Source organism: Mytilus galloprovincialis, chromosome 1, assembly GCF_965363235.1.
Source record: "Mytilus galloprovincialis chromosome 1, xbMytGall1.hap1.1, whole genome shotgun sequence".
Taxonomy (NCBI): domain Eukaryota; kingdom Metazoa; phylum Mollusca; class Bivalvia; order Mytilida; family Mytilidae; genus Mytilus; species Mytilus galloprovincialis.
Genome location: NC_134838.1, coordinates 97042794 through 97056309, shown reverse-complemented (window position 1 = coordinate 97056309; position 13516 = coordinate 97042794). Strand labels below are relative to the sequence as shown.

Below are 13516 nucleotides of genomic sequence, written 5' to 3'. Positions count from 1 at the left end.
CACTAATACCACATCTTCTTATATCTAATTATTTTACCTTTCACCTATACTTTTGGTTCATTGACATTAAATGTGTTGCAAAGATTACATGTTAAAGTTTTGCCATTTTTATTTCTCTATTTGCATTTAACTGTCAAAGTTACATACAGCCAAGAAATATGTGTGTATCAACAGTTCATTGTACTTGTCATTCTACTTTGACCTGTAGTTAATTTCTTATTTGTCTAATTACTTTTTTTTGACTGAAAATGGTAAAAACTAATACAGAATATATATTCAACAGGTGCTTGTGAAAACTTACATCACAGGTACTCCAGATATCACACAGTCCAGGAAAAACAACTGCATCTGATACATGAGGAATTAATGATACATATCTGGCTAGTAATTTCTGAAAATACAGCAAGAAATTGTGAATTATTAGGTCTTAAATAGTATCATGGTACATAGTAAAAATTTAGGTAAACAGGAAATTAAATCACACAGTGTTTTATAAATATATCAAAAATCAATTGTGGACAACAATCATTAAACAGTTGGAAATATATTTTCATAAAATAACATTCTAATTATACTCTAAAAATAATACATAAGAATTACAATTATAAGTTTTCATATTGCTTTTTCAAACTTTATTCAAATGCTGATGGTTTGAATCTGAAGACTGATTTGGAAAACGCATATATGAAAAAAAAATTATACATTGCAGCCAAAAATGTAAAATGCCTTTTGACCCCTCATTCTTTTTAAATGACCCCCAATTACTAACATATTACTTTTCAATCTTAGTACTTACAGCTGTTTCTAAATTATTTTCTCTAATTAGTTCCTCTGGAGGTTTCAAGGACTTGAAATATCTGGTAACAAACACACTTTTGCCATTAACATCCACCACTGTTGATTTAAATTCACGTTTTGGGAATCGACCATTTAATTCATTCTGCCAGGTTTCAGCAAATTGTAATAATTTTTCACTTTCATTCGTTACAAACTGTAAAAGAATCAAATATACATGTATGCATACTGTAATTAATATTTCCTATTTTATGCAGTTTTTAAGAATACATGGCAAACATTTCAAGCATTGACTTCCAATTTTTCTATATATTTCTTGAATCCTACTTCTATTTCCCCTTCATAATATGTTCATTTGACTGTTATCACAAAATTGCACAATACAAAATGCATTTCATGCAAGGTAGGAAGATTTTTCCATCTTTGATTTTTTCTTATACAATGAAAAAACTAGAGGCTCTAAAGAGCCTGTGTCGCTCACCTTGGTCTATGTGCATATTAAACAAAGGACACAAATGGATTCATGACAAAATTGTATTTTGGTGATGGTGATGTGTTTGAAGTTCTTTCTTTACTGAACGATTTTGCTTCTTACAATTATATCTATAATGAACTTTGCCCATTAGTAACAGAGAACTATATTTGGTAAAAATTTACATAAATTTACCAAATTAATGAAAATTGTTAAAAATTGACTATAAAGGGCAATAACTCCTTAAGGGGTCAACTGACCATTTTGGTCATGTTGACTTATTTGTAGATCTTACTTTGCTGAACATTATTGCTGTTTACAATTTATCTCTATCTATAATAATATTCAAGATAATAACCAAAAACAGCAAAATTTCCTCAAAATTACCAACTCAGGGGCAGCAACCCAACAACCGATTGACCGATTCATCTGAAAATTTCAGGGCAGATAGATCTTGACCTGATAAACATTTTTATTCCATGTCAGATTTCCTCAAAATGCTTTGGTTTTTGAGTTATAAGCCAAAAACTGCATTTTACCCCTATGTTCTATTTTTAGCGGTGGCGGCCATCTTGGTTGGTTGACCAGGTCATGCCACACATTTTTTAAACTAGATACCCCAAAGATGATTGTGGCCAAGTTTGGATTAATTTGGCCCAGTAGTTTCAGAGGAGAAGATTTTTGTAAAAGATTACTTTAATTTACGAAAAATGGTTAAAAATTGACTATAAAGGGCAATAACTCCTAAACGGGTCAACTGACCATTTTGGTCATGTTGACTTATTTGTAGATCTTACTTTGCTGAACATTATTGCTGTTTACAGTTTATCTCTATCTATAATAATATTCAAGATAATAACCAAAAACAGCAAAATTTCCTCAAAATTACCAATTCAGGGGCAGCAACCCAACAACCGATTGACCGATTCATCTGAAAATTTCAGGGCAGATAGATCTTGACCTGATAAACATTTTTATCCCATGTCAGATTTCCTCAAAATGCTTTGGTTTTTGAGTTATAAGCCAAAAACTGCATTTTACCCCTTTGTTCTATTTTTAGCCGTGGCGGCCATCTTGGTTGGTTGACCAATTCATGCCACACATTTTTTAAACTAGATACCCCAAAGATGATTGTGGCCAAGTTTGGATTAATTTGGCCCAGTAGTTTCAGAGGAGAAGATTTTTGTAAAAGATTACTTTAATTAACGAAAAATGGTTAAAAATTGACTATAAAGGGCAATAACTCCTAAACGGGTCAACTGACCATTTTGGTCATGTTGACTTATTTGTAGATCTTACTTTGCTGAACATTATTGCTGTTTACAGTTTACCTCTATCTATAATAATATTCAAGATAATAACCAAAAATAGCAAAATTTCCTCAAAATTACCAATTCAGGGGCAGCAACCCAACAACCGATTGACCGATTCATCTGAAAATTTCAGGGCAGATAGATCTTGACCTGATAAACATTTTTACCCCATGTCAGATTTGCTCTAAATGCTTTGGTTTTTGAGTTATAAGCCAAAAACTGCATTTTACCCCTATGTTCTATTTTTAGCTGTGGCGGCCATCTTGGTTGGTTGACCGGGTCACGCCACACATTTTTTAAACTAGATACCCCAATGATGATTGTGGCCAAGTTTGGTTTGATTTGGCCCAGTAGTTTCAGAGGAGAAGAATTTTGTAAAAGTTAACGACGACGGACGACGGACGACGACGGACGACGGACGACGACGGACGCCGGACGCAAAGTGATGGGAATAGCTCACTTGGCCCTTCGGGCCAGGTGAGCTAAAAAGGAAAACTCAATTATAAAAAAAAAATTTTTTAAAAAAATTATTAACTATGATAACTGGGTTTGACCAAATGATCTTTACAAAAACGAGTTAGTATGGGTATAGATAGTATATATGAATAATATAGAAATAGAATTTTTTTATTACCAATCATGTACCCTTGCAGGTTTTAAACTTCATTCAATAAATTTTTTTTTCACATAAAATTTATAAAATTTGATATTATAGAACACTGAAAAGTCAGTGTAAGAACACAGCGTTGTATGTTAACAAAGGAAACAATCAATTAATTTTTAGAGAATTATTTCCCTTAAAAAACCCTATTTAATTTTAAGATATCATGTTTTTGAGAGTTGCAAAAATATGTATATGAACAACCTTTGTCAACCTACCTTTTCTCTCATAGGTTCTGGTGGTGATACAGGTGGTTCCATGGTTATAAATAAACTCATGTAAGTTTTACCATCCTTCGACGTGCTGATACCATCCTCCTCTGCATCCTCACCACTGTAACCTAGTAAAATGGGAGGGGCTTTTATTTGGAAAGTACCTTCAATCTGAAAAGTAAAATATTCAACCAAGTAAAATGAAGGGTTTATTTCCAACTGGAATAATATGCAATATGGCAAAATGAAATTTGTTTCAAAATTTGATGTTCCTTTGTGCTAATTTTATTAAAAAAAAAAAATTACATGTAAAGCAAAAAATATGGAACCTAATTAAAAAAAAATCAAAATAAAGCATGTATTTTATTTCCCTTTCAGTCAACAAATATGAAAACATAACTTATTCTATTAAAATTCACAATACAATAAATAAATATATATGGCACCAAACACCTTGTGGTGGGGCCTTAAAAATACATTTTCTGCTTTAACTGCTCTCATGAGAAGAAGAACAAAACAGCTCTATAAGTCTATCATCAAAATGTTTGAAAAAGAACATTTTTGGCATAATATTTGAATCATACAACAAAGGTCAAAGGTTGTTTCACCAATATTGATTGGTTTTATATGATTTGTTGACAACACTATTTTACTGCTGACATTGTCTGAAATACAAAATAAACTTTTGTGTATAATATGTAAAATGTCTAGAAAGTGGAATAAACCATCTACATTTACATGATAACTTACTTTTCCATTATAATATATAGTAGTAACTTACTTTTCCATTGTAATATATAGTAGAAAATGGAACACACATTCGACCTAACCATTTCCTTTCTATCCTTTGATGCACTGTTTGTGATTGCCTATCATCCTGAAATATCAAGTTATATTTTAATATAATTTCTCCTATTCAGTATAAAAAGTAATTGTTGTATTACAATTTAAAACATAAATAATAAATTCTGTACTCATGTATATATTTTGTTATTTTTGTTATTTCTTACTTTCAATACATTTATACCTTAATTTAAAAATCATCACAAGTCTTGTAGATCATTTCAAAAAAATTAGATGTACTTTTCAAGTTAGAAATGTATTAGTATGAACATGCCTTAATAAATCAAAACACACTTTAAGGCATAATAAGACTTTTTCAATTATTTAGGCCTTTTTAACATATTAAGGTGTTGGCAATTATAACAAATAAACCATGTTAGATCCTGGTGAAAGTTTTGGGGTTATCTATTTTTTTTTCAAAATGATTGTTTCATTTATTTCCAAATAATTTATAGAATAATATGGCAGAGTGTATATAATTTTACCAATAGCAGGTTTAAAACATTGTTGTTTTTTTTTCATAAATTTGTGAATTAAAAACAGTTGAGCCATGGTAACAAGTGAAACTGCGAGCTACTGCTCACTGATGATACCCCCGCCGCAAGTGGATAATATTAATAGTGTAAAAATATGCAAGTGTTCGGTAAACAGGAAGTTGTCGAGTGATGAATCTGAAAACGCATCACACGGTATAGCTGACTTATATAAATCCTGAAACCAAATTTCAGAAATCCTTGTCTTAGTTCCTGAGAAAAATGTGACGAAAATTTTCAACTTGGCTATCATGTGTAAAATCAGACAAGTGTTCGGTAAACAGGAAGTTGTCAAGTGATGAATCTGAAAACGCATCACACGGTATGGCTGACATATATAAATGTTGATACCAAATTACAGAAAGGGTGGATGTGTAGTTCCTGAGAAAAATGTGACGAAAGTTTCATGGGACGGACTGACTGACGGACTGATGGACGGACTGACGGACGGACTGACAGACAGAGGTAAAACAGTATACCCCCCCTTTTTTAAAGCGGGGGTATAATTAACATCTCTGATAATCATGCATTTTTTGTACATGTGTATAACTATTTGACCAACTAAAATTAATATATAGTAGAAAATTGTAAGATTTAGACATTTAAAGACTTGTATTAAAACAAACAGTGCTGGAGGGTTCATAGGTCAAAGTGATAAGGAATATAAAAGTGTTACTCAATTAAATTTTATCATTTATAGGAAAATAATATACATGTGTTAGAATTCATGAAACAATACTCACTTTGGATTGCTACAGTAAAAGAAGTCTTGAAGAGTAAAGATAAAGCACACAATACAAACAAGAATAAACAAATATTACAATAGAGTTCATGCCTATCATTAAACTATTAATAAAACGATATAAAAGCCATTTTTTCGTATGAAAAAGCTGAAGCAGAAAACTAAGTAGAACACTAACTGTATTGAGTCAATAAAGATATAGTAGAACATAATTACCTTATCGATGTCAACTAGCACTTCGTCAAATAAGTTAAGATATACATTATCATCAATGGTCTGTAGACTGGACGGACTGTAATCTCCATTGGGAGCTCTGAAATTATATATCATACATATACTAAAAACAACTTATTTTTGTAGGTACTATATTCTGTTTAGCCCTTTCATATAGACTTTGGGACAATACTTTTTCATCATTTTCTAATTTTTTATGTTTTTATTTAAGAGAAGATCATATTTTAGAAACGATTTTGTTCACACTAATATTTTTCTAGTGAAAGTCATAAAAATATGTTGTTAACAAAAACTAGTTGGTTTTCAATAATAACATTTGTAAAATGAAAATGTAAATACTGGTGAATTTTTTTTTTTTTAATTTTCTTACATATATAAAGTGGTTTTATTACATTTGAAAAGATTTTATGGAACTTTCTAATATAAGTAATACATGTAGTAGTCACCTTTGTTATTGTATAGGGTTAATAAAATCATGCATATAAGATCCTATAAATTATCTCTTAAAAAGATCACCCTGTCTTACCACCTGTAAACTAACCTGAATGGTAAAGTTAATTCTTCATTATAGCTAGGATTAGGACCATCTCCAGTGCTTGTTCTCACTGTATTGTGTTGAAACATCACTTCTACAAATGGCTGTACCCGTGTCTACAAAATCATTGAAAATCTCAATAAATACACAGCAAGCTAATGGGAAATGATAAAAGTTAATTACAAATTTGAAACACAGTAATTTGTGATAATTCTTCAACATTTTCAATGAAAAAAAATGCATATTTATCTTTCTTGAAAGGGCACTAGCTACGAGATATATAAAAAATCTAAAGTATGATTTCTTTTTCGTTCAATCATTAATGAAAGTGAAATAGTGAAATAATAATTCGCTTTTAGAAGCAAAAACGGTTCATTTTTTTCAAATTAAGATAAGAAACATTGATATTGAATTATTCACTTGCAAGTGAATAATTCAACCTCATTAAATCTGTATTTATGTGAACTCCAATTTAAACCCTTAGCTACAGATGGATAACCCATGCATTGTCTGTGTACTGGTTATTTAAAGGAAAAGAATGTCAACATTGAAAGTGAAACAAAGGTAAATCATTTGATTGACAGATTCGATCCACAAAATATCAATCTCATACAGGTAAAAAAACGATCAGAAACATATATTTTTAATCTATAATATATAATTAAACAGACCTATAATAATCCAATCGCACAAGTTAGCTTAATCTATCTATATCAATATTTATGTTTACATCGCGTATATGGTCATTTGAGGTCAACTCCATAGTTAATAAGATGGCGTCTAGACTTAAATACACACGAAACGAAGCTACATATTATTGTTCTCTTGCCCTGAAAATGGTTTATTTTAGACTTTTGATAATTTGGATAAATGTTTTACATTGTTATAAATAAAATATGAAAATCTGAGTCAAATCAGTGACCATGAATTTCACAGCTAGTGCCCCTTTAAATATTTAACATTAACAAACAACAAGTTGAAATGTAACCATCATTGTTTGGTAAAGGTTGAATACTCCCTAAACATGTTTAACCTAGTCATATTCTGTATATGCCTGTCCCATAAATGGAGCTTTGAATTCAATAATTGTGGTTGAATGCTGTCTGCCATATTTGTTTTTGTTTTTAGCATAAGTCAGGCTATAAAGTTCCATCTTTGAGCTGACTGTAATAGGGCTATATAACCAGTTAAGGTCGTTAAAAGCTTCCATCATCAACCATTTTGGATTTTTTTTACATTTTGTCGTGACAGGACATTTTATATATTGCTATACCTAATTGCTCAATGTTCAAGACAGTATTGAGACCTATAGTTGTTTACATCCATGACATTTCAACTCTGATTGATTGTTGTCTTATTGGCAATCATACCACATCTCTTATTTGTTCAACCATAAAAATTTGGTAATTAAAAAATAAATTAATAAAAGACTAATTACCTCCCCTATAATCGTTTTATGTGTTTTTGTTTCTTCTCTTGATGTCATACCTCCATGTCTGAAACATAAAAATGGTACAATATTCATAAAACACTGTGGATTCATTTATTTTCTTGGGTACCATATACATGTGTTTTAACTAACACAATTCAAATCCAAAGTTGTTATTTCATACCCTGAAATATGAATATGTCCTTTTTATTTACAAACTTTAAACTTAAGGTAACCTTAGCTATAGGCCTGGCTTTAGAGATGAGATAAATATTTTAGCCTGAAAATTATGTGTTACTAAGATACAATATTTCAAGGATATTTAAAAATAACACTGGTCTTCTTTTCATAAAATGTGACAGTCATCATATGTAAGTCAGATATCATACAAATTTAAATATGCATTACTGCATTCATTGAAGTGCTTTACTCATGTGTTTGTCCTTTTTTCTTTGAATCAAAAAAAGTTTATAGGTTCACTTTTTTTACAGCACACAAGTTTGAGAAGAACCAGTGAGTAAAATTTCAAATATAATAACAACAATGATTCATTGATCCTAAAATGCAAAAATCTCAAAGACAAGATACTCAAATAAGATTTGGTCAAACCAATAAAAATGCCTGGTCAAGAAATTATTAAGTCATAATTAAGCTTTCCATCCATATCCAGACATTATTCTGTACTGTTCAATTACTTTACAATCAAATAAACACTGTTCATTCAATTTACAAAATGTTCTATTGTTGTTATGGAACTGTGCTAAACATGAATCTGAAATTCCTTGGATGTGTTTGAAAAATACTGGATTGTAAGCATGCAAAGTGTCTTAACTCCAATGGATTTACCACATTGAAAATAGTTTAAAATTTGACCATGATTGTGAGCTATTCTGTTACAGTAAGACATTTTTTATTACTGATACATTTGGAAAATAATCATTATTTCAGCTGTTTACCAGGATCAAAATAGATAAATGATAATACATGTACTTCTATTTATTGTTTCTAAAACTAGTTAATAAAGGTCTAATGGTATTTAATTCAAAAATTGTTAAAAAGATAGGAATTTCTACTAGGAATTTTTCCTGTAAATCTTCAGTTTTTGTTATGAAAGATGATAGGATGTTGGATAATGCCCAAGACTTGTTGCTAGTCAGCAGAGAAGTTTGTTAATAGCATGTGTTTGTGCCGCAGTGGAAGTTGTGCTACTGAAAATGCAACGTGAATTATGATTTAAGTCATAAAACATATTTTCAAAGTTTGGTTTAATACCTTTTTTCAAACATACAGTTGAAACTTAAAATGTGTTCAATAATTCTTCTGTATGGGCATAATTGTTTAAAGACATGTACAGTTGAAATCTATAATGCATATAACCCAAGAAAATGACATCTACTTTATGTATATGGATGCTAGCTGAACAGTTTGTTATGGTAGTTGCTTTGTATAGAACCCACTCGACAAAAGGAGATAAAGTGATAATTGCCAAATTTTCTTCTAAACTACATTGTTGAATTGAGACACAACTATGGACTCATTTATACACGTTTCCAGACAATTTAAGTTTTTTATTTAACATTACCCTGGGACCAATAGAATTTAACAAAATTGTACGTAACTTTATGTAGCAAGGCAGCATAAGATATCACCTGTACAAAGTATGGGATCGTTTGATAGAAGAAAAGAGATCTAACAAAGAGTACTTACTTCTCATCCCTGAGGAATATATTAAGCAATACATACAAATAAGTATTTTTATTATCGTAGGAAATTTAATTATGCGTTTATAAAGCATCTTACTGTTTTAAATTATTAACTACTTTCTAAAAAGAAATCTGTATATGCAGGCATGGTTAAAGGTAAGCAAAATAATTTTATAATACACCCTAAGAAAACATTTATAAGAAAATTGCCAAAAAACAATTTAGTCCGTTAAAAAAGCTGCTACTTAACATTCTATTGTTAGTGATATTTGCATGCCTTGTAATTATAGGTTAACTTTACACTCATGGCTTTATGACGTTGTATTCTATCTTTTGTGGCTTAAAAAAAATTAAAAAAATTTACAACACAAAAATATAGTAACAAGAATTGGTTAAAATAAGAAGACACTAATTCTTACCCTGATGAACTACTAGCTCGGGTTGGGACATACAAAGCTCTGGTTATGCTAACCAATATTTTGAGATCATTGTCCTTTATAGCTTGAGCTGTTACTTTCTTTCTTTCTTTTCTTTCTGGTCTTAGGGGACGTCTCCTTTCAGTAACCTTTACTAAATTAGCACCAATCATTCTGTATAGAAATGATATAATGTACAATTAAGATTGATTAACAATTTGCCATATGTGCAATATTTTTAATCTTTAAATGATGATCATATTTGTCTTACTACTCTGTATGAGTTTTTCACTGTTGTCTTTCAGCCATTTAACATGTTGAGTTGAGGTTATCAACATCTTTGTGACCAATAAACTGTTGACACAGAGATATGTCTCCCTATACAATAAGTATTTTATTTCAATATATTTAAATCAACTCTTTAAAATATAATTAATTCAACAATTTTATAAGTAATTGACTGTGACCAATGGGGAAGACCGAATTATCTAAGAAAATGAGATGTGCAAAAGCTAATAAATGAATGCAGATTAATACAATGCTTTTATTTTATACTGACTGTATTAATAAGATTATCAAGCCAGCCAACAAGGCAAGCTGATATTGGAGCTGATGTAATCAGTATAAAAAAAAAACATTTGTCATTGTTCTTTATATTGGTAATTTGTCTGAACTTTATGCTTTGGTTTTTTTTAGAATATGATATTACATGAAGAAAAAGTGAAACACTTTATATGCATATAAAGCTGAATTGTACTTTTTAGGTTGTGTTGATGCCATAAATACTTACGCTATGTTAGGAACCTCTTCCTCTAACACAACATCACCCAGATGTTTCTTATGAGCCAACTGTCTAAATTTCCTCATTACTTGCTCTCGTGTCTAGAAGAAAATCAAAATTTATTTTAGCATAAGCCATTCATAGTTCTGAATGATAAGTCTATTTTCTTGCAAATAATGATATTCTCTGTTTACAAATCAAAACCACTCTTTCTCTGCACATCTTAGTTACATGTTGTGTAAATTTTTGATACCTGAATCATGATGTTCTACATAAGGTATGCTGATTACAGATGCTAACAATTTTATAAATCTTCTGTACCAATCAAAGATTTGACAAAGACAGTCGTCAGATATGGAGTATACATCAGTGAGACAGCAATGTTTAAATGAAATAAAATAGTACATAGCTAAATAAATGCTAATAAGTCAACTAACTTTTTGAAAAATTTCATATTCTGTAAGTCACACTAACACATGACTTGCTGAGTCTCATCATTCAAATTGAAAAATAGACTTCAAAAATATCCTTAGCAATGGCATTGTTGATGAACACACATTTGATTGTTGGACTTGAATTTCAGAAAGATAGCATAATTTCATGTATGGCAGTCATTTATCTATTCAAAATGTAGTGCAATAAAAGAATACAGACTGCATCTTGCCGTTGTTGTAACCTACAGCACCTATTGCAGTGGTGAAGTAACAACAAGACAAGTCACAATTTTTGGATATGAATATAATTTTTATATACATTCTTCACATTTTAAAAAAGCTATGCTATCTTTAACCCATGATAAAGGTCTATTTTGATGTAGGCCTTTCTATTACCTTTATTGATATCCCTTCAATCAGAACTGAGGTTTTGAATGTCTATTATGTTCACATTATTAGGTTTGATGCCTTTGTTATTGTTATTTTGTTATTTAGTAATAAACAAATTTAAATACCTTCAGCCACATGTTAATCCTTTCAAAATATCCTTTCTCCATTATACAGAACAAGATTTTATAGTTGCTTTGTCATAAAATTATGATTTATATCTACATGATCTGTTGTTTACATCAGTAACTTAAACCGGATGTTTACAATTTCTTATGTTTATAAAATCTAAAATCATATTAGGAACAGACATGAAAATAATTTGTGTTTATCAACAATGCCATTAAAAAGGATATTTCTCTTCTATTTTACACACCTTAAATCTCAACTATAATAGGTTTATTTTGTTAGATGGGGTGACCCCCTAATATTTTAATGTTAGAATCATCCTTTTTGGTGTTCACATAATGTTATTTGTTGATAGATTAATGTTCACTTAATATAGAATAACTTAAAAATACATGAAATTTTCCACACAATGGGAAAACAATTTAAAAAGCAAGCATGATTAACAATTGCCACTATGAACCCTTGGTATATATTTATAGCTATTCTTCATAAAAATAAAAGTTACCTTTTGTAAGAATCTTGATATAGCAGCTCTCTGTTCCTCTATATCCTCAGTTTGCTTTATCTTTTCTTCCTCCCTTTTCTTCTTTTCATACTCCTGTAGTATTTGATAGATTCAAATTTAAAATCACATATGTTAAATCACTCATTGTTATGGGCAAGTAAAATTCATGGTTGTGTTACCTTTCTCTAAAAATTACTATTTCAACAAGTTGATTTCATTTTTTATTTCATATATTGTAAGGAAAAACTTATTTCTAACAGTAAATATTTCCAAATCAAATATTAGACAAAAACAGATATAAAATTAAATTATATTGAAGTTCTAAAAAGTGTTGTTAAAAATTTATCAAATTTTTAAATTATTTTGTGATGTGACCACATAATAAAAAACTTAAACCAAAACTTTAGCCAGATACATTTGTGTGCTCAGTGAACTATCAAAAAGGATTAAAACCCTAATTTGGCATACTTTTTTTAAAAATACAGATAATATAGAACGTGTGTTATAAGTTTCAAGTTGATGTGACCACAAATTATTGGTAAACTATCATAAACCAAAACTTTAATCTGATTGAGGATGAACAAATAGACAGAAGCAAAAAGTTAAAAATAAAATACCTTCTACTTTTGTTTGTGTTGACATAAAAGAAAACTTACAGTAAATGTATCTCTAGGGATTTCTTTCTCAACAGCTGGAACCAATTTATAGTTTTTGAACTCTGCCACTTCACCATCTCTTAACTCTAATAGCTGAAATCTTTTGTTATTAGCAATGTCTGTGTCATCACAAAAATTAAATTCTTCCTGAAGCTGTTCTAGTCTGAAGTAATCTGGGGGGTGCAGTTGTATTTCTCCACCTTTAGGCTGAAACAAGTTAAGAATGTTTTTAAAGAATTTGGCTTGTTGATATGATTTAGTTGAAAAATTCATCACTGACAAGCTATTTGCAAAAAAAGAAATCAGCATGTTGTCTGTCCAATCCCTTATATCTAAATCGTCATCAAAGATCATTATATATGTGACATTTATGCATACATTTTTCATAGCAGTTATTTTTTTCTAATTTAAGTGCGACATACAGAGTTACAGAATGATATCCAGTCTACATACCTTTAACATATAGACTAGATAAGTATTAGCTGGATCATTATGATCCAGTCTACATACCTTTAACATATAGACTAGATCAGTATTAGCTGGATCATTAGGATCCAGTCTAGACTCCTCATTCAACCTACCTTTAACATATAGACTAGATCAGCATTAGCTGGATCATTAGGATCCAGTCTGGACTCCTCAAACCACTTTGATAATTTCTGAATATCTACAACACCTGTAGCACCTATAGCTGCCATGGGATCCATCTTTTTCATAGCACTGAAAATATATGTAT

The 13516-nt window shown here is 30.1% G+C and overlaps 1 protein-coding gene across 3 annotated transcripts in view; it reads right to left on the bottom strand.

The window, feature by feature from the left end:
- Positions 1-13516, bottom strand: part of LOC143046168 (coiled-coil and C2 domain-containing protein 2A-like) — a 64996-nt gene that overhangs the window by 14786 nt on the left and 36694 nt on the right. For all 3 annotated transcript variants that reach the window (XM_076219209.1, XM_076219222.1, XM_076219217.1), the window contains 12 exons: positions 13362-13500; positions 12781-12987; positions 12125-12217; positions 10679-10770; positions 9892-10062; positions 7779-7836; positions 6347-6456; positions 5788-5884; positions 4235-4330; positions 3460-3624; positions 797-991; positions 302-391 (listed from right to left, as the gene is read on the bottom strand). In XM_076219209.1, the coding sequence (XP_076075324.1) occupies positions 302-391; positions 797-991; positions 3460-3624; positions 4235-4330; positions 5788-5884; positions 6347-6456; positions 7779-7836; positions 9892-10062; positions 10679-10770; positions 12125-12217; positions 12781-12987; positions 13362-13500 (1513 nt within the window). The remainder of the gene's footprint in view (positions 1-301; positions 392-796; positions 992-3459; positions 3625-4234; positions 4331-5787; positions 5885-6346; positions 6457-7778; positions 7837-9891; positions 10063-10678; positions 10771-12124; positions 12218-12780; positions 12988-13361; positions 13501-13516) is intronic.